At 41.7% G+C, this 25645-nt stretch overlaps 1 protein-coding gene across 4 annotated transcripts in view; it reads left to right on the top strand.

The window, feature by feature from the left end:
• The window catches only part of ERCC8 (ERCC excision repair 8, CSA ubiquitin ligase complex subunit), a 60701-nt gene extending 35293 nt beyond the window's left edge, over window positions 1-25408 (top strand). For 2 of the 4 annotated variants that reach the window (XM_073344006.1, XM_073344008.1), the window contains 3 exons: window positions 3731-3928; window positions 17432-17518; window positions 24278-25408. In XM_073344006.1, coding sequence (XP_073200107.1) covers window positions 3731-3928; window positions 17432-17518; window positions 24278-24334 — 342 coding nt within the window. In that variant the 3' untranslated portion in view covers window positions 24335-25408. The other 2 variants (XM_073344010.1, XM_073344007.1) reach the window with 2 other exon arrangements.
• The last annotated feature ends 237 nt before the right edge of the window (window positions 25409-25645 follow it).

The raw sequence follows: 25645 nt of genomic DNA, 5'->3' as shown, positions 1-25645 counted from the left end.
CCTCCCAACACTTGCACCCCCCCTTTCCTGGGAAATGTTGGATAAAAAGCCTCACCAATTTGCATAGGTGACCACAGACCCAAACCCTTGGATCTGAGAACAATGAAAAAGCATTCAGTTTTCTTACAAGAAGACTTTTAATAAAAATAGAAGTAAATAGAAATAAAGAAATCCCCCCTGTAAAATCAGGATGGTAGATACCTTACAGGGTAATTAGATTCAAAAACATAGAGAACCCCTCTAGGCAAAACCTTAAGTTACAAAAAAGTTACACAGACAGAAATAGTTATTCTATTCAGCACAATTCTTTTCTCAGCCATTTAAAGAAATCATAATCTAACACGTACCTAGCTAGATTACTTACTAAAAGTTCTAAGACTCCATTCCTGGTCTATCACCAGCAAAGACAGAATATAGACAGACACACAGACCCTTTGTGTCTCTCCCTCCTCCCAGCTTTTGAAAGTATCTTGTCTCCTCATTGGTCATTTTGGTCAGGTGCCAGCGAGGTTACCTTTAGCTTCTTAACCCTTTACAGGTGAGAGGAGCTTTCCCCTGGCCAGGAGGGATTTCAAAGGGGTTTACCCTTCCCTTTATATTTATGACAGGAGCCATAGCCGATCTGCGGTGGGGACTGGTAGCCAGCCCGCAGCCAGATGTGGCTCCACTCCCAGCCCCACGTGTGGCTGAGGCTGGGGTCAGGGCCAGGAGTGGAACCACGCCGAGGCTGGGGATTGGGCCAGGACCCAGGGACATGGCTGCGGTCAGGGCCAGAGCAGAGCTGGGGGCGGGGAGGGAGCTGCCCCCCCACTTCCCAGAAAGGTCTCTGCCTTAAGGTTAAAGTTCTCAAGTCCTCTCACTCTCAGCTTATGCAAATGTAGCCAGTCGAACTCCATGGACTACAGAGGAGCACCTTTCATTGTCCCTCTGGTCCCAGCTGCAAGCTACCTGCAAAGGCCCTGCAGCTCCTTTTAATCTGAGCCTGCTGGGCTCGAATGGCTGCTTCCATGCACAAACTGACTTATCTAGCTTCCCCTCGCTCTCAACTTCTGCATTATGGAGCAATGGTAGCTACTTTATTATAGTTAAGAATGTGACCATGTTTTCGTTATTCAAGTTAGATTTCAACTCCCCTCTCATTTCCATGAGTGTGGAAATATTTTTTTTAACCTGAAATTTCTCTGTTGGGGGTTTATTCCTTCACCCACTTACTTCCCTGGTCCTTCTCACATGAACAGAGAGCAACAATACACGAAGTCCAAAGGTGCAAACAATTCGATATTTATTGAGGTGAACTTCCAGCAAGCATGATTCCAGTTTCCTTCCTTAGTGTCCCCCTTCCCAGCTCTGACACCACAGAGCCTTACCTGTGTCCCTGTTCCCATTTCCCCCTTTAGCAAAACATGATTCCAATTTCCCGACCCCCATCCCTGTTCCCATTCCCCCCAAACACACACACACACACACTTCCTGATTGACTGCAGACTATATAGTAAAACTTGAGTTTTGCTTAGCTATACCTTAACCATTCATTTTACTGAAATTTAACTAACCAATCCTAACATATTGTAACATGATTATTTAACCAGTTATATCCCACCACCTTAAAATTTACACCCAGCAAAATTAATTATACGGCAGACAGAAACAATCACAGAACCAGACAGAGATTATACAGACAATAGGGAAATGGGGACTACAGTGATAGAACAACAAAGAAATGAGGAGTACTTGTGGCACCTTAGAGACTAACAAATTTATTTGAGCATAAGCTTTCGTGAGCTACAGTTCACTTCATCGGATGCAAACCAATGAAGTGAGCTGTAGCTCACGAAAGCTTATGCTCAAATAAATTTGTTAGTCTCTAAGGTGCCACAAGTACTCCTTTTCTTTTTGCGAATACAGACTAACATGGCTGCTACTCTGAAAGAAATGAGGATTTCACATCCTAGCTATTGATAAGTGAGTTCTTGCAAGACAGGATGCTATCAAACTAAGTTTCCTTTTACATCTTCTAAGCACTTCCCTTTCTCTGGAGGCGATAGGCATTATCAGGACAGGATTGTATTCCTAACAGCCCAATAGCACCTTATTTCAATGTGACTAGTTTGAAATGTGAGGATGTGACCCTTCGCTTCCCAGCTTATGGCTGCCTCTGCTGCTTAGCCAAAGATCTTAGCCGAAGCACAGGGCCTCAGATTGTCACAGTAAGAGAAGGACTTTACACCGGCAGACAGTGGTTTTGATTCTTTCTTTTATACCTCTATAACTAGCTAAGTGATAAGAATACACCTAAATTCTTAGAGTATAGGCCTTTACAGACAGGCCTGAATATCTGTATCCTAACATTCTCATATGTGAATTCTGTCCAGAAAAGAACCATTGGGGAAAATGTGGTTAGAGAAGTTATTTTGTGTGTATCTGTGTGTGATTTTTGTTTTGTATTTTTGAGTTACAGGACTATGGAGGAGAGGGGGAAAGTATTTTCACATTTGGAAAAAAAATCAATCTTCTTTATATTGTCATCTGTAGAATAGGTTGGTTCGAGATTCCAGAATTGTATGGCTGTTTTCATTAATGTTTTTTAAGGTTAAGTGAAAATTTTTGATTGAACTATGAAAATATAAATCTCTGAGAGCTCTGTCATATGTTTGATGTCCTTAGAAACTTCTTCATAGTTCTTGCAGAATATATAAACTTCCATGGAATAGTCTGAATCTATTAACTTCATAAGCCACATGGTTCTGGTTCAACAACTTCAGAAGTGTCTACAGACACACTTGGTGGAGCTTTTAATTTCTGGAAGGTAAATAGTTCTGGTTCAAGGAATGTGCAAGCAATTACTTGTAAATTCCACACGGAAAGTAACTGGTTTTGTATCAGAAGGCCTGTGCAGAACTTTTTTTCAGCAGTGATTTTGCAGAGAACTGATTTTACAATTGGCAATGACACCGAAGAGCCTGGATGCATTAATTTAAAATTGCAACATTGGGTTTTAAATCACTAACAAATTATAATGTCAGAGAGAAATCCATTCACTTGACTTATTTTTGAAATATTTGATATATTGCCATCATGAGAGTTAATCAAAAATTTAAACAACTATAAGAAATTCCCAAACAAAAAATAATTGAGATAGTTATGGATAAAAAGACATATACTTGAATGTAAAATAGCCTTACTGAGATGTTGGCCTTTGGAAGAAATTATGTTATGTTTGAAAGCCAGAAAGCCAGATTTAAAGTTCCACAAACTGTCTTAATACTGGCCATTATACCATCCCACGAATGCTCTTACTAGTAACCATCTTCCACTTACCAACCAGAAAATGCCATCAGCATAACTAATCTACCCTTTCATACTTGTGATCTTGGGCCACCTCCTGCCCAACACATATCACCTATCAATCCCAGTTGAAACTCACTCACCTGTTCAGAATGAGAAGAAATGACATCTCTTATACTTCAAATAGAGTACATTGTTTCATATCTTCCACTCAGTACAATTTACCCTATTCATTATGCTGTTTTCATTAACTTTGGAACCCAAAAATAAGGTGTATGCATTTGGGAAGCTCACAGTTGTGTTAAATTCCAAAGTAGCAAGGTGCTTGCATAACCATTGTTTTATTGAGAATTTAACTCTTAATTTTAAATTTGTTTTAATAATTTAATCCACAAGAATTAGCTTTGTATAATACTAGCTAACAGCTTAATCTTGCATCCTACAGGTGAACTATGGGAAAGTCTGTAATGAAAGCAGAAAAGGACTAAAATTCACCATCTCTACTGGCTGTGATCCAGAATTTGCATTTGTACCATATGGTAGCACCATTGCTGTTTATACAGTCTACTCAGGAGAACTGATAACTATGCTTAGGGGACATTATAGTACTGTTGACTGCTGTGTATTTCAGCCTAATTTTCAGGTAAGTGAAGTACTTAAGGGAGTTTAGAATGTTCATAAAATAATGAGTTCATAGATTTTAAGGCCAGAAAGAGATCAACACATCATCTAGTCTGACCTATATAACATAGGCCATAGAATTTCATCCAGATACTCCTATACTGAGTCAAGTAACTTGGGTATGTTAAATCTCGATTTATAAACATCAAGAGAGGGAGAATCTACCTCTCCCCTTAGTAGTTTATTCCACTGGCTATCTAGTTAATCATTCTCTCTGTCCAAAAAAAATTTTTTTCTTTTCTTTTCTTTTTTTGTAATTTTAATTTGTCTGGCTGTAACTTCCAACCATTGGTGCTTGTTCTGCCTTTCTCCAATAGATTAAAGAGCTTTTAGTGCCTTTTATTTTCTCCTTGTGCAGCTATTTTTACAATATAGTTAATTCACCCCTTGATATTTTTTGTTGATTAGCAAACAGATTGCTCCTTAAGTCTCTCTTTTAAAGATATTTTCTCCAGCCCTCAAATAATTTTTGTGGCTCTTCTCTGCACTCTCCAAATTACAACATCCTTTTTAAAATGGGAACAGCAGTACTGGATGCAGTGTTCCAGAATAAATCTCAGTAATGCTGCATACGGAGGTAAAATTACCTCCCTACTTCACTTTATCTAAACAAGAATCACATTAGCCCTCTTCCACAGCATTGCACAGGAAGCTCATGTTCAGTTGTTTGTCCAGTATGATTCCTAAATCCTTTTCAGAGTCACTGTTTTCCAGAATATAGCTTCCCATTCTTGGCCTCTTTGAATATTGGCCCATCTTGAGTACTCTTCCAGTTGTCTTCAGTATTCCAGGATTTACTGAAAATTAACATCAGCAAGCCAGAGATCTCATCCATCAGTTCTTTTAGGGGTCATAGATGGAAGTTATCTGGGCCTGCGGATTTAAAAATATTTATCTGTAGTAGATATTGTTTAACATCCTCCTGAGTTATTAATATACTGGAAAATTAGTTCATCATCCTTATGTGTAATATAAGTACATCATTCTGCTTCTTTCCAAATACAGAACAGAAATATTATTTAAACACTTCAACCTGTGCTGCATCATTATAAACAATTCTACCATCTCCATCTAGTAGTGGTCCTGTGTCATTATTAGGATTTCATTTGTTCCTAATACACTTAAAAATTGCTTGTTGTCCTTAGACCTGCCAGGTCTGGATTTTTCTGTGAGGTCTTTAGCTTCCGTCATCAATGTTCTACACCTCCATAACTTTCAATTTTATATTGCTTTCTGTTTATTTCCCCTTTTCAAATATGTTTATGTATATATTATTTTTAATCGTTACCTTCACTTCCTCTCTTAACCAGGATGGGCTTTTAATCCATTAAACTTAATTAGCCCTTCGGAACCTCCACATATATATATGACTGGTTGGGATTTGTCCTCTCTTTGGCCATGAATTTCATGATCATGGGTCCCTTGGAAGCCACCAATTTGCTGTCTAGTTATCTATTCATCTTTATCCATCATAAAGAGATCTAAAATAGTTATCTGACACTGCTTTACAATAGCTTCTTTAAGTTGTTGTTATATATACCTACCTTCAAAGAATGGTGTGCCACTTAATTCGTATTTATATATCACTTTGAGATACTGGGAGTAAAGATGCTACAAGTACAATATTATTATTGGCTCAAATTCTGCTTAAGCAAATATCCTATTAACATTGATGAGATGTTAGCCTGATGAAGTATTGAGGACAGCAGGATTTGGCCCATTATTATAACTGAGGGGTTGGATGAAGGCGAATGGAAAAAGGCTAATCTAGTGCCCATCTTTAAAAAAGGGAAGAAGGAGGATCCTGGGAGCTACAGGCCAGTCAGCCTCACCTCAGTCCCTGGAAAAATCATGGAGCAGGTCATCAAGGAATCAATTCTGAAGCACTTGGAGGAGAGAAAAGTGATCAGGAACAGTCAGCATGGATTCACCAAGGGAAAGTCATGCCTGACTAATCTAATTGCCTTCTATGACGAGATAACTGGCTCTGTGGATGAGGGGAAAGCGGTGGACGTGTTGTTCCTTGACTTTAGCAAAGCTTTTGACACGGTCTCCCACAGAATTCTTGCCAGCAAGTTAGTATGGGCTGGATGAATGGACTATAAGGTGGATAGAAATTTGGCTAGATTGTCGGGCTCAACAGGTAGTGATCAATGGCTCCATGTCTAGTTGGCAGCCGGTATCAAGTGGAGTGCCCCAAGGGTCGGTCCTGGGGCCAGTTTTGTTCAATATCTTCATAAATGATCTGGAGGATGGTGTGGATTGCACTCTCAGCAAGTTTGCAGATGACACTAAACTGGGAGGAGAGGTAGATACGCTGGAGGGTAAGGGATAGGATACAGAGGGCCCTAGACAAATTGGAGGATTGGGCCAAAAGAAATGTGATGAGCTTCAACAAGGACAAGTGCAGAGTCCTGCACTTAGGACGGAAGAATCCCATGCACCACTACAGACTAGGGACCGAATGGCTCGGCAGCAGTTCTGCAGAAAAGGACCTAGGGGTTACAGTGGACGAGAAGCTGGATATGAGTCAACAGTGTGCTCTTGTTGCCAAGAAGGCCAGTGGCATTTTGGGATGTATAAGTAGGGGCATTGCCAGCAGATCAAGGGACGTGATCGTTCCCCTCTATTCAACATTGGTGAGGCCTCATCTGGAGTACTGTGTCCAGTTTTGGGCCCCACACTACAAGAGGGATGTGGGAAAATTGGAAAGAGTCCAGCGGAGGGCAACAAAAATGATTAGGGGACTGGAACACATGACTTATGAGGAGAGGCGGAGAGAACTGGGATTGTTTAATCTGCGGAAGAGAAGAGTGAGGGGGGATTTGATAGCTGCTTTCAACTACCTGAAAGGGGTTCCAAAGAGGATGGCTCTAGACTGTTCTCAGTGGTAGCAGATGACAGAACAAGGAGTAATGGTCTCAAGTTGCAGTGGGGGAGGTTTAGGTTGGATATTAGGAAAAACGTTTTACTAGGAGGGTGGTGAAACACTGGAATGCGTTACCTAGGGTGGTGGTGGAATCTCCTTCCTTAGATATTTTTAAGGTCAGGCTTGCCAAAGCACTGGCTGGAATGATTTAGTTGGGGATTGGTCCTGCTAGATGACCTCTTGAGGTCCCTTCCAACCCTGATATTCTACGATTCTATGATTATTTTGGAGGCTGTGCAGGGGGAAGCCTGGTTGTGAAATCTGCTGTAGGAGTTCAGTGTTTCGCATTTACTGTCTGGTGTTCAGATAATAAACATTGTTTGAGAGTTCCTGACACAGTCAGAAGTAGGGACAATGTCTTGTCTGTAAAGCACCATGCAAACCTAAGGAACAGTATAAATAAGGTTATGAATCTGTCACAGTTTCCATGATTTTATGAGACCTCCATGACGTCTTGAATATTCCAATAATTCAGCCCTGGGCAGTGGGGCTTGGTCTTCAGCTTCAGCCCCAGGCAGCGGGGCTCGGGCTTCAGCTTCGGTTTCAATGAATCTGGGATTTATTATTTATTGCCCACATCCTGTCCATGACTTTTAATAAAAATACCTGTGCCAAAAACGTGGCACCTTAAGTATAAAGTGAGTCACTGATGTGTGAAGAATTGCAACTTCATTCAAAAATTTAGCTGCTTTCTTCCTGAGACCTTGCTTTTTTTGTACAGTAAGTGTCTATTACAACTACTTACAAAGGCAGTTGATGACTTGCCCTGATGTGGCAAGTCAGTAAGTGTACAGAAAAATTAAGATAATTACAAACTAAACAAGGTTTCGTGCTTTGCAGTCTACATATTGTTCTGCTCTTAATTGACTCAGGAGCTCAAATAAGTTTATTTGTTTTGTGTTAATATAATTTTATTTAATGTAAACTCTAGGCTAACTGAAAACCATACAATCCTTGGACAGGAAAGCAAGACAGAATAGTTATAATGTTCACAGTAAATATACTGCAGAAAGAACAAGGAGTACTTGTGGCACCTTAGAGACTAACAAATTTATTTGAACATAAGCTTTCGTGGGCTAAAGCCCACTTCATCAGATGCATGCAGTGGAAAATACAGTAGGAAGGTATGGATATATCTATATATATACACACAGAGAGTGTGAAAAAATGGGGGTTGCCATACCAACTCTTAACGAGATCAAACAATTAAGGTGGGCTGTTATCAGCAGGAGAAAAAAAACTTTTGTAGTGATAATCAGGATGGCCCATTCAAACAGTGTGAGTAACAGTAGGGGAGAAATTAGCATGGGGAAATAGTTTTTAGTTAATGTAATGACTCATCCACTCCCAGCGTTTATTCAAGCCTAATTTAATGGTGTCCAATTTGCAGATTAATTCCAGTTCTGCTGTTTCTCATTGGAGTCTGTTCTTGAAGCTTTTTTGTTGAATAATTGCAACTTTTAGGTCTGTAATTGAGTGTCCAGGGAGATTGAAATGTTCTCTGACTGGCTTTTGAATGTTATAATCCTTGATGTCTGATTTGTGTCCATTTATTCTTTTGCGTGGAGATTGTCTGGTTTGGCCAATGTACATGGCAGAGGAGCATTGCTGGCACATGATGGCATATATCACATTGGTAGATGTGCAGGTGTGGCTAATGTGATTAGGTCCTATGATGGTGTCCCTCGAATAGATATGTGGACAGAGTTGGCAACGGGCTTTGTTGCAAGGATCAGTTCCTGGGCTAGTTTGTTTGTTGTTTGGTGTGTAGTTACTAGTATTTGCTTCAGGTTGGGGGCTGTCTGTAAGTGAGGACTGGCCTGTCTCCCAAGATCTGAGAGAGTGAGGGATCGTCCTTCAGGACAGGTTGTAGATCTTTGATGATGCGCTGGAGAGGTTTTAGTTGCAGGCTGAAGGTGACGGCTAGTGGTGTTCTGTTGTTTTCTTTGTTGGGCCTGTGCTGTGGTAGGTGACTTCTGGGTACTCTTCTGGCTCTGTCCATCTGTTTCTTCGCTTCAGCAGGTGGGTACTGTAGTTGTAAGAATGCTTGATAGAGATCTTGTAGGTGTTTGTCTCTGTCTGAGGGGTTGGAGCAAATGCGGTTGTATCGTAGAGCTTGGCTATAGAGAAGGGATTGTGTGGTGTGGTATGGTCTGGATGAAGGCTGGAGGCATGTCGGTAAGTATAGCGGTCAGTAGGTTTCCAGTATAGGGTAGTCTTTATGTGACCGTTGCTTTTCTTTCTCCTGCTGATAATAGCCAACCTTAATCGATTGGTCTCGTTAAGCGTTGGTATGGCAACCCCCATTTTTTCATGTTCTCTGTATATGTGTATATGTATAATATATATCTTCCTACTGTATTTTCCACTGCATGCGTCTGATGAGGTGGGCTTTAGCCCACAAAAGCTTATGCTCAAATAAATTTGTTAATCTGTAAGGTGCCACAAGTACTCCTCGTTCTTTCTCCTGATACAGACTAACACGGCTACCACTCTGAAACCAGTAAATATACTGATGTCCCCATTACACTGCTCAAAGGGAAGACTGGGTTTTTTAAAAAGCTTTAGTGATAATCTGCACTTTGCTATAGACTAAAGTTTTATTTCAAAATTTGTTTTTAAGTATATAATCTGTGAAAACAGTACATGCAAAGCATTCACAGATGTATGCAAATCCTAGTGAGTTAACATTGTTTAAAATCTTTGAATACATAGAGACTGACTTGATCGACAGTCTCCCCTTAAAAATGGTGGGGAACACTTAAATGCACTGTTGGCAAGATTAAAAGATTCCACATTAGTGTCTGTATATCACAGCATATACCTATTAATCATGAAAAACCAAAAAGAAGAAAAATGTTTTGCAGGTGCTTCCAGAGGATTATGGGATCCAGAAGATCTTACAGATGCTTACACACACAACTTTACGTGAATAGTTCCAGTGAGGCCAGTGTGACAACTCGCATTGAGAACTTATTCATGTGCACAAGTGTTTGCATGACTCGGGCCATAGAATGGGTATCAGGTTTTAATCAATTCAGCCTGTACTGGGACTTATTTTAGATATAATATGAAAAGAGAGCCTTTGGAAAGAAGGAGCAGTGACGATCCATTTTAGATACCAATAAATTAACTTGATATTTTGAAGAGTTTATTTTGAAGGTGTCATAGCAGCTCCATAGCTAAGTGTAAAAGCCAATGCTGCTTTAAGCAGAATTTATATTCTGTTCTATCATAGTAAATTTCACTCCAGCTGTTTAAACATGCAGCATTTCTTGTCTTAAATGTGCTTCGTGAAACATTATTAACAAATAATTAACAGTTCAATAACTGTTTGGAGACAGCACCATATATAAACATCCTCCTATGCTATGCATCTATATAAATCGCAGTCTGGAAAATACCAGAATCCTATTAATAAAATGCGAAGAAATTGAAGATGCTTTCGACTGTAAATTCTTCAGGACAGGAACTGTCTGCTCCTCCAGCACAGTGGGGCCCCATTCTTGTTTAGTCCTTAGGCACTACCATAATAAACATGACCAGTAATAATAATGAACATGTTTGATATTTGCCTTCCTAACATGATACAAGTGTCACATTATGTTCCTATTCTTTCTTTTCTCTCCCTGAATAAAATGAGATTTCTCCCACCTCCTTACTGCTCCCATAATTGCACATCTAAGACATAAATGTGCACAAATTATTTCCAGATGGTTAATTTTTTTAAATACATTGTTATTAGTAAACAAGATGAATATCAGAACCCCAAGTGGCCATCTGCATAATTGAGATTTTGTCTCTATGGGGAAGGGGAGCTTAACCCACAGCTTTTTGATGCATGTCAGGTAACACGCATTACATAAACTGTACTAATAGCATGCATGTGGGATGGTGTGCCTTCTTTCATCGCACATCATTGTATACGCACAATGGCTTACTGCATCCTAAGGGCATGGCATTCTTGCAGGGTATTCAATGGTTCTTTGCTTTGCTGCTGAGCAGTGTGCATTCTGAAATTTTTCTTCCTGTGCATTATGGGATGCATAGCAAAAGCCAGGCAAGTTCAAATGTTTAAAAAATTCCCATTTTTTCCTCTTACTTTTCCACTTTCCTATACTTAATTTTTGGCTGGGCTAGTGCCATTTTCCGATTTTTGTCAGCCAGTAGGGCCCCAACAATGCTCCATGCTGCCATGCTGGCAACAGTGAATGAACAAAAGCTGCTTCGGCTGTATTTCAGCATTCAAAGCCGGATTAATTCAGTTATAGACTTTGCCCACCATACCACCAATCAGATGATGCAGCAGCAGCTGCTCCTCTAACAGCAGCCGAGGAAGCAGTGCGAGGAAGAAAAGGAAGACACCAACAATTGATAGTACAGGACCGGTTCTTGGAGCAGCTTCACCCTGTGCCATGCTGTTTCTGGGCTTGGATTGGTTGGAAAGGTGGTTGTGCAGACCTGGGATGACAAGCAGTGGTGAGAAAATTTCCTGATGGGGAAGGCAACCTGTTTGGAGAAATGTGCTGAGCTGTGGGGAGCTGCAGCGGCAGCATACCATCATGTGGTGACACCCATTTGTGGACAAGTGGGTTACCACTGCCATCTAGAAACCGGCCACCCCTGAATGCTGCCAGTCCGTATCTAACCAGTTCAGCATGGGGATATCGGCTGTTGTCATGCAGGCATGTGATACCATGGGAAAGGTGCTGTTGCACCAATTTAGAAAGCTTGGTGTAATGCTCAGGAGATCATTGGTGGTTTTGCATACGTGAGCTTCCCAAATTGTATTGAGGCAATTGATGGTACCCATGTGCCTATTATTTCTCCTCACACAAACACCCCCACCCCCACACTGCTTCCCAGATCAGGGATCAGAATTTATAAACAGAAAGGGGTATTTCTCCATACATGACAGGTTTACAGAAATAAAAGCAGGATGGTCTGGAAGGGCTCATAATGCTAGGATCTTTCAGAATTCAGGTGCTTACCTTAGTGGAGAAAGGAACGTTTGCCCCTAGGAGCACTGTGGACATTAACGGAGTTGGCGTTGCTCTGGTTATCCTGAGAGACCCAGGTTATCCTCTGCTTCCTTGATCATTCATGGGCTGCGTGGACAGAAGGAACAAACTGTTTAACTACTGCCTCAGTAGGTGCAGAATAGTAGAGGAGTGTGCATTTGAAAGGAAGGTGATGCTGTTCGTGGAATAGGTTGGAAGCAGCAGAAAAAAACATGCCAACGCTGGTAGCAATATGTTTATATTTTGCACAGTATTTTTGAGAGTACAGGAGAAAGCCTTAATTGTAAGTGGGAGACTTGGGCATAGCATCGTGCTCAGTGGTTTAAGCAACCAGCAAGGCATCCAATATAAAATGGAAACAGCCAGGGTAGTTCTGTCAAGGATGCATAATTCTTAATTTTGAGTCTCAGGCCTGTGGGGGTAGTATGGACTAAGAGCAGCTCTGTGTTTTATGGACAGAGGAGATGCAACGTTGTGGCCATTCTATTTTTACCTTGTGTTTTTGCTTAGATACTTTGTAAAACCTTATGTATTATATAAAATGTAATGCTTTTCTGTGTAAAATGCCTTGTTGACTCCTTATGAATGAAGTTTTTAACGTTTTTGTTATTAATGATATATTGTGTAACAAACAAAAATAAACCTTTAAATGAAACAATAATGAAACATTTTAAATTATGTAACAATAACAATCTATTGTCCAAGGACTTTTAATTAAACTTTTAATTAAAACAATAGTGAAACAAAATACCAAAGTGCAACAGTGCAGTTCTGGGCACAACACAAGGGGTTGGGAGGCTTAAAGTCATCGGTGAATATACATTTTCATCTCTCTCTTCTTGTTTGTGAGCCTTCCAATATTTAGTGGTGAGGTTCAAAGGTATCAGGAGTGCTACAGGGCTCAGAAGAGCTGGAATCCCAGGTGCAGCTGTTCAGTGCCCTATGAAGGGATTGGCCTCTGGGAGCACTTCTGCGGGTGCACAGTGGGGTAATATTGTTGTTCCCAGAAATCTGTATTGTCTAGGGGCTGCATAACATGGCTGGGTGTGAGGATAGCAGGCAGTGCAGACTGTATACCAACAGCAATATGCACTTCGGCAGGGCATTTTGGCTTTGTATTGCCTCTGCATCTCCCTGTCTTTTTTGGAGCTGTATTTTGTCATGGCAGGGCTGTTGCTGGCAACTGCCATGCTGTCCTTGGCCACTCCCACAATCTCTTTCTAGTGCTCCCTGTCTGTCTTTCTCTCCATCCTCAAATACTGTCTGCACCTCTCTGCTATTTTGGGGGGCAGGGGAGTGTTTTGTTTGGCATTTTTGTGGTACTGGGAGGAACCGTGGAATGAGGTCCAACACTTCATCACATGTTTTCTGTTTTTTTTTCTCCCTTAGGTTAGCCAAATACTCAGCCGTTCATAAAGTCCCTGTCTTTGAGGGGTCTGGCCAGCGTGGGTGCCGTAGTTGTGGGAGTATTAATAAAAATCACAGTTGGTTATTCATATTCCAGAGAGGCTGTGACAGCATTTTTTTAATAAGCATTTCTGACTTCACCTCCCTGAGATTCTTCCCAGTTTTGAGGGTACCTCAGAGATAAGCAGAGTGTGCATTGGCATTTTTGTCTGTGCAGTATATGCTATTTGGCTTTGCTATTGTGCCTTGGAGTCTGGTGTTTTTAAGAACTATGTTCCTGGTTGTGTGGTAGGGGAGGGGAATTATGGAGGTGTCTATATGGTGTCAGAGGGCTTAGTAGGGGGCATCTGGGAGCAAACTAGATAGTAAACCCCCATACACCAGTTTTAGGTTGTCCTGACTCTGGATAATGTTACACAGAGACAGGTGATTGGCAGGCAGAAAATGGCTTTATTCAAAAAGGGAAAGGGCAGGCCAGAAAGATACACTGTGAAGTTATTTACCAAGATGGTCTCCCCAGAAGTGCTACAGGAGTGGGAGTTGTGAGCTATAAAGGGGAAGGATTATGCAGCTATTCCTTACTTTGTGTTTATCAACACGGAATTTCATCTGCCATTTTGTTGCTCAGTTACCCAGTTTAGGGAGACCCCTTTGTAACTCTTTGCAGTCAGCTTTGGACTTAACTACCTTGAATAATTTAGTATTGTCAGCAAAATTTGCCAACTCATTGTTTACCCCTCTTTTCCAAATCATTTATGAATATGTTGAACAGCTCTGGTCCTAATAGATTGGTACGGAATGATTTCATTTTACAAAAGCTGTATTGACTCTTCCCCAACATATCATGTTCATCTGTGTTTCCTATAGTTTCAGCCAGTTTGCCTGATACTGAAGGTAGGCTTACCGGCCTGTAATTGCCAGGATCCCATTTGGAGGCTCTTTTAAACATCAGTGTTACGGTAGCTCTCCTCCAATCATCTGGTACAGAGGCTGATTTAAGCAATAGGTTATATACCACAGTTAGTAGTTTTGCTGTTTCATATTTGAACTCCTTCAGAACTCTTGAGGTGTATAGCAGTTGGTTCTGATGACTTCTTATTGTTTAATTTGTTCCAAAACCTCCTCTATTGACACCTCATTCTGGGAGAGTTCCTCAGCTATGTCACCTTAAAAAAAGGTCTCAGATGTAGGGATCTCCCTCATATTCTCTCTCTGAAGATCGGCGCTAAGAATTTATTTAGCTTTTCTGCAATTACCCTGTTTTCCTTGAGTGCCCCTTTAGCACCTTGATCCAGTGGCCTCACTGACTTTTTGGCAGGCTTCTTGCTTCTGATGTATTTTAAAAATACTTTGCTGTTAAATTTTGTCTTTAGCTAGTTGCTTTCCAAATTTTTTCTTGGCCTACCTTATAATTTTATATCTGTTTATATTCCTTTCTGTTTTCCTCAATAGGATTTCACTTCCAATTTTTAAAGGATGCCCTTTTGCCTCTATCCGCCTCATTTATTCTGCTGTTTAGCCATCGTGGCATTGTTTTGGTATTTGGAGTATATGTTTAGATTGATCCTCTATTATGGTGTTTTTAAATAGTCTCCTTGCAGTTTGCAGGTATTTCACCCTTGGGACTGTTGCATTTAATTTCTGTTTTGCTAGCTTCCTCATTTTTGAAGTTAAATGCTAAGTGAAGTTAAAGTTAAATGTGTGACTAAGTTAAATGAAGTTAAAGTTAAATGTGGTGACTGTCCTTGGTATTTTCCTCCTTAAATGTTAAATTTAATTACATTATGGCCGCTGTTACTGAGCAGTTCAGTTTTATTCACTTCTTGGACCAGATTCTGTGCTCCACTGAGGATTAAATCAAGAATTGCCTCTCCCCTTGTGGATTCCAGGATAAGCTACTCCAAGAAGCAATCAGTTATGGGGTCTAAACATTTTATCTCCGCTAAGGTGACATATACCCAGTCAATGTAAGGATTGTTACGAAGGTAGAAGATGCAATAATAGTCTCTCTAATCTCCTAAGCATCTCACAGTTGCTTGTCACCATACTGGTCAGGTGGTTGGTAATATATTCCTACTGCTGTACACTTACTTTCAAGCATGAAATTTTTATCAGTAGAGAAGTCTGTTAGTTGATTCATTTACAATTTTTACTTTATTTGACTTCATGCTTTGACGTATCGTGCCACTCTCCCACCAGCATGACCTACTCTGTTATTCCTATGTATTTTGTAGCCTGTTATTTCTGTGTCCCACTGATTTGCCTCATTCCAGGAAGTTTCCATGATGTCTGTTATTTCAATGTCCTCATTTTATGCTAGGCACTGTCATCCCTTGTTTTAATATAGATTCTCCTGAGCAATTTGCACATTATCTGGCACTGGTCAGCATCCTAGTCGCAGACATCTGCTTAGCAATGTCCACAAAAAAGCTCTTTATTGCGGTGCTTGACCACAAGAATTTACAGCACGGATGCTCCACCTCAGGTTGTGATAAGATTCAGGGTCTTAATACAGCTCCAAGCGGCAGCTTGAGGCATGTTGTAGGGATTCCAGAGTAATATTGCAGTAGTTCTGATATACTAGAATCCAGGAGCAAATGGGCAAAATCTGATCCCGTGCCAGCTTTTAAATGGAGGAGGGAACATCCAGCCAACTTGACGCCAGAGCAGGGTAGGGTACACAGTTAAACAGACAAGTCAGTAATGGTTGCTTGGAAAGCAGTGTGGGATAGCTGCTCGAGGACTGCCAAGTAGTTGGCAGCAGCATCGCATGCGCATGAACAATACACTGTATGTCAAGGTTCCTCCCCCACTCTGAACTCTAGGGTACAGATGTGGGGACCTGCATGAAAAACCCCCTAAGCTTACTTTTACCAGCTTAGGTTAAAACTTCCCCAAGATACAAATTAATTTTATCCTTTGTCCTTGGAATATCCACTGCCACCACCAAACTCTAACTGGGTTTACTGGGAAACGTAATTTGGACACGTCTTTCCCCCCAAAATCCTCCCAACCCTTGCACCCCACTTCCTGGGAAAGGTTTGGTAAAAATCCTCACCAATTTGCATAGGTGACCACAGACCCAAACCCTTGGATCTGAGAACAATGAAAAAGCATTCAGTTTTCTTACAAGAAGACTTTTAATAGAAATAGAAGTAAAGGAATCACCCCTGTAAAATCAGGATGGTAGATACCTTACAGGGTAATTAGATTCAAAACATAGAGAACCCCTCTAGGCAAAACCTTAAGTTACAAAAAAGACACACAGACAGAAATAGTTATTCTATTCAGCACAATTCTTTTCTCAGCCATTTAAAGAAATCATAATCTTACACATACCTAGCTAGATTACTTACTGAAAGTTCTAAGACTCCATTCCTGGTCTATCCCCGGCAAAGACAGAATATAGACAGATACACAAACCCTTGTTTCTCTCCCTCCTCCCAGCTTTTGAAAGTATCTTGTCTCCTCATTGGTCATTTTGGTCAGGTGCCAGCGAGGTTACCTTTAGCTTCTTAACCCTTTACAGGTGAGAGGATTTTTCCTCTGGCCAGGAGGGATTTTAAAGGGGTTTACCCTTCCCTTTATATTTATGACACTGTACTAACTCAATTCACAGCAAAGTTCTTTGAAGGACTCCAGAGTTTATCGCAAATGAAGAGTTAGTATACTACAGTGGATTGCATCAGGTGAATGCAAGCATTTTCAAACAGAATTAACTCGACTTAATTTGGTTTAAACCATCCATGTAGACAAAGCCTAAATTTTTGATCTATTGTGTCAAAGGAAGAAGTTTTGCTCTGAAGAAACTTGAAATACAGTTGACAGGGAGATGAGAAATGAGTTAAATTTAACAGTAAAATCAATTTAAATGGTAGCAATGCTATTTTGGTAAGCTCTTCCTAAGGAAATTGGCAGCAGTTGTGTCCTATTGACTTTTTTACATTTTAAAATCTGCAGTGATCTAGATTACGTTACAGATCGGATTCTAAGAATGTTTCTTTATTTCTAAACATTCAACGTCATTTAAATATAATATTTCTCATAAGCATTTCTTGTTCAATATTCAGCAAATACGGAGTGAAGTTATTTTTGCTTTTTCTCACAGGAACTATATAGTGGTAGCAAAGATTGCAATATCCTTGCGTGGGTTCCAGCTTTACGAGAGCCAATGCCCGATGAAGATGCTGAAAAGGTATATATAGAATGTTCTATGAATGTCAATTGTCCTTTTATTTATTAATGTTTTTTTACAGCAAAGGGGAAAAATTAGATATGAGGAAAATATTTCCCAATTGCCCTTTGCAGTGAAGATTGATACACAGAAATGATCTAGCTGTCTTTTCTCTGCAATACGCTTTTCCTGTGGTGCAGAGTAGCCTAATGGATCTGCCAGTTCTCTACTAGAGTTCCTGATTCTCCTGTATTTAAAGTGTTTCTTGTTTTTATGTTGTTTGGCTATTTGACTTTCTTCTTAGCCTTTGTAATTTCCATGCTATGTTTTACCTGCCATAGTTTAAGGTCCTTTGGAAATATAGTAACAAAATTAATAATAAAAAGTTTGAGTAGTAAACGAACAGTGAGATTAAGGGTAGCAGTTTTTCGCATCCAATTACTGTTGGATCTGGAAGTATCAGGAAAATTCTAAGCAGGCTTACTCAAGAGTCTGTCTGAGACAAAAGGAAGGTGGGGCGGGTATGTATTTACTATCCAAGTTCCCAAGAAACTTTTGATACATCTACAGATTTTTAATGAATCATTGAAGCTTACAAACAAAGTCTGGAAATTTTTATTTTTTTTAAACAATCTAATTTCTTAGACATTATTGTAAAGTGAATTTAGATTTAGGTCTCTGTCTTACAGGACCTATTTATGAAATGAGGTCCAGTTTCATCATCCTTTTTTAAACTGGAGATCCGTTAGCTGTTCCATGATTTACAGTTGGTATTGCATATTGGTAAAGTTATTTTTTAAAAGTCTTTATTTTGTTTGTTTTCTAACTATTCTGTGATAACTAGAGTAGTGTGTGTTTCTTGGTAGCAATACCTCTAATTTCAGCTTCCAAAGGGAAAACCTAAGTAACAGTACCTTCCAAAGGCGCATAAATTGCTTCCTTCAATTTTTGGTCTCTAAGGATTGCCCTCATCATTAAGACTTCATGTCTGTCATGTAAGTCACAAATTCCGTGACTTTCCATGACCTCTGTGATTTCTGCAGTGGCCAGTGCGGTTGGCTCTGAGGCTGCCCGAGCAGATGAGACGGCCACTGCTGGGGCAGTTTGGTTGTGGGAGGGGGCTCAGTACTGTGGTTCCTGCCACTTCCGCAGAGCTGCACGGAGCCCAGTAGGGAGCCTGCCAGCCCTGCCAACCCTTGGCTCCACCCCGAGCCCCTTCCCACACTCCAAACCCCTCGGCTCCACCCCCACCACACATCACCTCCATATTGGTGCATATAGCAAAATTAATTCTGCACATGGATGGGAAAAGTTAGAGGGAACATTGCTGGCAACCCGAGTAGTACCTCCCTGCCAAGTTCCTCTGCCCTTTTTCAGATCTGGCAGAGCAGCTGCACAAACACCAGGCAAAATCCAAAAGGTGCTCTATACATGCATCAAGTTTCTCAGGCTTGGCAGAAGGTTAAAATATGCCCAGCCTGTGTCCAGCCAGCTGACTCTCTCTGCTAGGGCATGGGGCTCTGAGTCAGACAGGCATGTTGAGGGGCCCCTCCTCCCCAGGTAGCTGCAACTCCACTGAAAAACCCAACCAGGGTAGACAGAGCAGACAGGGGGACGCTCTGAGGATGAGGAGGACTCAATCCAGGGGGTAAATCCTGGAGCAACAAAGGCTACGGGTCACCCCACAAGTCCTAAAATTGGTCCTAGAATCTCTGGGGAGAGAAGTAGGGCTCGTACACAGCTCCGCTTCCTCACACCGTGAATCCAGATTCTCACGATACTCTCTGGATTTTGCAGGACTTACCCCAGACTCTGGGTCCCAGAAAGGCAAAAGCAAGAGTGTCCTGCGCAAGGGAGCAAGTACTGCTGTTATAGGGTGGGGTGAAAATCAGGGGTTAAACCCCTTCTCCTTTGCCGAGGGTTGCCACCTTTCTAATTGCTGGTAACCGGACCCCCAAGGCCCTTCCCCCTTCTCTGCCTCTTCCCCCAAGGGCCCGCCCCAGTCACTTGCTCCTCCCCTGTCTCCTCCTGCTCTCCCATTGCTCTCTAGATGGTCTCCAACTTGTCCCCCATCCTCCAAGCTGGGCTCCCTCTGCTTTGTGGATGGGACAGGAGCTGCTGCAGCCTGACAAGGAGCCTTCCTGCAGGTAGGAGGCAGACCCAGTAAGCAGGGGTTGGTGTGGGTTAATGACCTGGCATCTCCCCCTGCCCCGCAGTAATACTGGACTTTTGGTGTCTGGTCAGTGCATCTGACCAGACACTGCCAGGTCCCTTTTTTGACTAGACTTTCCGGTCTAATACCAGGCATCTGGCAACCCTAAATGGCTCCCGGACAAGAAGCCAAAAACCAGACTGTCTGGCTAAAACCCGGGCAGGTGGCAACCCTACTTTTGCTTTCTCCTCCTGAAAGAGTGTTTGCTAGGACTTTTCTCCCGCACAGAGTCTCTCCCCGTGCAGTGTAGCATGCTCACCGTCCCTCTCCCACCCTGCACCATATCTAGGCATGCGGAGAAGTCTCTGCCTCCTGTGCAGCCCTGCCTCAGACTGCAGCCTCATGGGAATTGGCTGCATGGGCTATCTGGCTTTCAGCCCACGGACTCTCACTCTGCCAGGAAAGTGGCGTAGATCTGAAGCAGCAGCAGAATGGGAATTTTGCCCTCTGAGCATCAGCCATAAACCATGCTGTGCCATGAAAAGGGGCTCAGACTCTGAAAGGTAGGGAAGGGTCTCTCGATGCCCCTTCCCAGCTTCACAGTGTGGCTCCACGTTAAAGCCTTGAGCACTTCAGGCAGTCTGTGACCAGAACAGAGGCACCTATGTGGGATTACATAAGGGTACATGAGAAATCCCTTCACATGTTCAGAATGATACTGATTTCCTGAGTATAGCTCCAAGTGGTACTAGATTACTCACATAGTACTTATTAACTAGGAGGAGCAGGCAAACAATCTTTCAAGCTTCTGGGACATCTAACAACTATTTTCTGAATTGAGGGATGTATAACAATTCCCCTCTATTGTACAGTCCCCAGATCAGGATGAATAGTGTACCACTTGCCCCTATAAGCAGACGGGGAAGAAGAGAAAAAGGCATTGCTCGCACACACACACAAACCAAAAAAATCCAGCAGAACTTTTCCAAGACCAGATGGATGTCTCTTAGTGGCCTGGAAGAAACTTTTTATTAATAGATCTTTCTTTTTGAGCATTATGATGATGCATGTTTTCCCACTGATACCTCCAAAGAAGGAGAGCAAAATGAGGACACCTGATTAAACCAAGTCTTAAACTAAAATGTGTTTTTATATTTATATTAGGGCTGTCAATTAATCACAGTTAATGCATGCAATTAACGCAAAACAAATTAACTAGATTAAAAATATAGTTGTGATTAAGCACAGTTCTAATCACACTGTTAATAATAGAATACCAATTTAAATTTATTATACATATTTTTGGATCTTTTTCTACATTTTCAAAGATATTAATTTCAGTTACAACAAAGAATACAGCGCTCGCTTTATATTATTTTTTATTACAAATATTTGCACTGTAAAAAGATAAAAGAAATAGTATTTTTCAGTTCACCTCATATGAGTCCACTCAGTTCTTCTTGTTGAGCCTGTTGCTAAGACAAACAAGTTTGTTTACATTTATGGGAGATAATGCTGCCTGCCTCTTATTTACAATGTCACCTGAAAATGAGAACAAGCGTTCACATGGCACTGTTGTGGCTGCTGTTGCATGGTATTTACATGCCTGATATGCTAAACGTTCGTATGCCCCTTCATGCTTTGTCTTGTAGGCTCTTTGTTTTTGAGTGCAGTCATATAAAAGGTAAGTTGCACTTTCATGATTCTGATTGCATTACAGTACTTCTACAGTGGCATGGGGAAAAGGATCTGAAGCAGAAGCTTCCAAGGAAACCTAGATCAATATTCCTCGAAACCAACAAAATCCTCAGCATAACTAAATCCTTCTTTCTGATTCACCCTCTGCATCCAGAGTCCTAAGTGGCTGGTTGTAATCACAAGAAGACACAGCGCACAAACCACAGCATGCAGTGTTACAACCTATACTCTGGATTGTCTCCAAGCACAAGACTTTGCAATGACACCAGGAAAAGCTCCCCGATTCCTTAGACAAACATAATTCACCTAGGAGTGGAGATACACTTCAATGACAAAGATCCACCCATCTAGACAGGTTCCAGATGATCCAAGATATGATATCCGTGCTGGACAAATGCATAAGGCCAACCATAATTCAGAGTCTCTATCCACTGGGCCTTCTGCTCTCGTACACATGGGTCTCCCCAAGGACTAGGTCACACATCTGGTGTCTCCCGGCCTTTCTTAGGAGTATGGGACCATTCCTTGGAGTGAATGCAAGACCACTTTCCAGTTCCAAACCAGGTGCTGGAATCCCCTAAATAATGGATAGTCTCAGAGAACATCCACAGGGATCTTCCCATATACCTTCCAGACCTGTTGGTTCTCACAACATATGCCAGGCTGAAGAGTGGGGGGAGTGCTTCCGGGATCCAGAACAGCATAGTGCATCAGGAGGGCAACCATGTCTTGGTTCAGCCAGGTAACCACGACTGCATACATAAACAACCAAAGGGGAACAAGGAGTGTAGAAGTGATGGAAACAATGAAAAGACAAAGAAGATTCTCCCTTCCCTAAAGGTGATGCATATAAAAGGGAGAGCTAAACCTAAAGGCAGACTGGCTCCGCAGATGCAAAGTCAACTACTCAGTGTGATGCCTGCACCAGGAAGTCTTCACTCTGATCTTGCAGACTTTCAGTCTCCCTTCAGTTGACCTGTTTGTCAATTTCAGGAAGACAAAATGGCCAAAATTCTTTACCTAGCAAGCAGACCCCACGGGGACATATGCTGTGTTGCACAGATGGCCGCAAGGCCTACTACACACATTCCCATCCTTTCTTCTTCTAGGGAAGGTGATCCAAACAATAAGGCAAGAAGAAGGAAGGGAGACAGTGCTAACTACATACCAACCAAGGAGACCCTAGTACTCTGATTTAGTAGAATTAAAGCTGGAACCACTGTTGCAGCTTTTGGCAAGACCCGCCATCTTTTTTCCAAGACCCATTTGTCCACCCAGACCCAGATCGTCTTCAACAGGCAGCTTGGCTATTGAAAGAGGGAAGCATTAGCTGCTCTCAGCCAGTCTTCTCAAATGATCAGGACTCTACTCTCATCCAGGAGAGCTTCCACACTAAAACCTGCTCCTACAAATTCAGTTCATGATGCAGGAGCACAGCGGAGGTCCAAGGGATCCTGGGATTCTGGCCACTCTGGACTTCCTTCAGGAATATGTAGATAAAGGTCTTTTGCCCAGCACTGTAGCCTACCAGCTGCCAGCCATAAGTAGTGTACGATTTACAGGATCCGTGGGCTCCTTGGCAGAACCCTCAGGTATGTAGATTTGTCAGAGCAATCAGAGTGGCCAAACCAGTGGTCAGACCGATCTTCCCTAAGTGGGAACTACCACTGGTGTTGAAAGCCCTAACCACCCAACCACCCTTTGAGCCTCTGTTTGTTCTGCCCATGGCCACAGCACCTGACCAAGAAGCAGTGGCACACCCTAGGTGTCAGAAGAGCACTGAATATTTATATCAAGCATACAGAATGCTCAAGGAGATGGGGCTGTCTTCATTTCCTTTCATCCCGAGGTGCCAAGGCTTAGTGTCTAAGCTATCCCATACCAAGTGGATCGGACTGTACATTGCTGAGGCATACAAGTCATTCAGCGTGCCGGTTCTGGAAAATGAAAGTGCATTCTACAAGATCCATGGCAACCTCATGGGCCAAAAGAGAGGCACGTCTACAACAGAGATCTGAGGAGCAGCCACGTGATCATTGGCTAATGCCTCTGTCAGACACTATAGGGTGGAGTTTCTGCATCCACAGAGGCCTTTGGCAGAAAGGTGCTGCAGGTGGTGGTCCAGACATAACCTGGCCATTTGAACAATTCAAAAAGTGGGGTATATCCTATTTATGTTCATTTCTCTGTCCCTCCCTATTCCAGTTCACTGCATGCTACTTCTCATACATATCTGAATTGTGGGAGATGCTTGGCTGCAGAATGGAAAATTTCTTACCCAATAATTTTCTGTCTGCTAACAGGATCATCCCCAATTATACCCTACTGGATGGCTTCACAACCAGGAGTCAGCATTTTATTTGGATAGTCACCATGTAGGCAGTGGCCTATTGTACATAATTCATTAGTTCACTGAAGTTGTTAATTTTCTAAGAGCTTTCTCACAGCTGTTGAATGAATCATCTGGCAGCAAGCAGGAGAAGGTGTGTGGCTATCACAGGCTCTCCTGCAGCTTTGAACTGCCTCTGCAAATTGTAGACAGGAAGGGAATAGCCCATATGTAACAGAATTGTGGGAGATGCTGTTAGCAGAAAAGAAATTACTGGGTAAGAAATTTTCCATTCCAATCCATGTGCCAGAAACCATGTGACTAAGTCGGTCATATGCAGGATACTACTTTCTTTCATAATGTACTCTTCTAATCTGTTTGTTTATAGGATGGACAACCATCAGCTTCAAAAATGCTGTAAAAATCAGAGAAAATTATTAGTTTATATTCAGATGGTAATGTAAGAAATGACTTGAGTAGTGACCTTAATTGAGTTCTTAATAATTACATATTTTATTAAATCATAATTAAATTTTAATGATTTCACTCACTTTTTAAAAAGCAAACTATTGAAAAAAAAATCTGTTATCTTCTACTTCAGCAACACTTAAATCCAGCATTTGAAGATGGATGGAGCAGCAGTGATGATGAAGGATGAATCTCAATTAGCTGTTGATATAAAACTGACATTCATGCACCATGTTTGTGAAGAAAGGACTTTATCTGCAGAATTGAACAAGTATTTGTCATCAGCTTCTTTGTAGAGTTCCTTAAAGCTCAGGCTTTCAGAAATGAGATTTTCTTGGAAAGTTACTTTTTTGTACTGTCTTAATGTTTCTTCTGTGTTATTACTATATTTTGAAATCGTATTCTTTTATTTCACCTGGCCTTCTCACTCTCTTCCCACCCACCCCCGCCACCCCCAAACTTTAGGCAAAGCAATTTGGTATATTGTACCTAGTTGTTGAGCTGCATATTAAGAAAAGCAAAAATTCTGATGATCAGATGCTAGTACACCCCGTCTCTCTTCTGGTTTCACTAAAACAGTGAGGACTAATGATTCCTTCTATTTTCAGGGGATCTAAATGGGGCAGATTGAGACTAGATGAGTGTGGAGAGGAGCTGGGGTGTGTAAGTCCTAGTTCCTTTGTATTATCCCCATTTTACAGATGCCTCTCCATGGGTGCATTATGGAATCCAGCTTCCTCAATTAGAATTGAGGCATTATTTATATAGGTATTTGTATAGCCCCCATCAATTTAATATCTGACCCCATCCCAGGTATTTAAAAATAGAAGCAAATTACATGGAATAAGATCTTATTGGTCCTGTTAAGGTGATCATAAGATCAGTGGGCATCCTCTGCTGCATGAACCCACCCCCCCCACCCCCCAAGTGGAGGGGAGAGTTCATGGATAGCGGCAGGCAAACGCTGAATGGACTTGGCTTCTGTGACAGCCAAAGAGTCAGGAGGAGAAAGGGAAACCTAGTGCTGAGTCACTGGGCTTCTGCCAATGTGCTGTGACTTAGGAGGTTGAACCTCCTGCCTGTTCTGGGTGTGCAAGACCTGCTCTCCCTTTCTCAACAAGACGACTGAGAGGAATCTCAGCAAGCTGAGAGTGTCCTGTCTGTGCTAGGTGTGTTTTCCCTCTTTGGTTATAATGTAGCCTTATGGTTTTAATAAACCTCAAGTCAGAAGAAAAATTTGAATAAAATGGAAATGTAAAAAACAGTCCTTCAAAATGTCTTCATTTCAACTGAATGTGTGGCTAGGGTCTTTGCTCTGTACTGTCATGCAGGAGGTTTGGTGGGTCAGTTCCTAGCACAGTGCTGGGCTGAGCATGCTACAGGAGCAGCACTCACTATTCCCTGAGGACTGAGTTAAGGAGCTGCACTAAAAGGCTTCCCATCAAGTGAGGGAAGGATGGCTGGGATGCAGTACTTCAAAGGGAAAAGTTTATACCAAATG

The sequence above is a fragment of the Lepidochelys kempii genome, chromosome 5, assembly GCF_965140265.1.
Source record: "Lepidochelys kempii isolate rLepKem1 chromosome 5, rLepKem1.hap2, whole genome shotgun sequence".
Classification (NCBI taxonomy): domain Eukaryota; kingdom Metazoa; phylum Chordata; order Testudines; family Cheloniidae; genus Lepidochelys; species Lepidochelys kempii.
The sequence above is the reverse complement of the archived record's forward strand: the minus strand, read 5'-3'. Positions and strand labels throughout refer to the sequence as shown.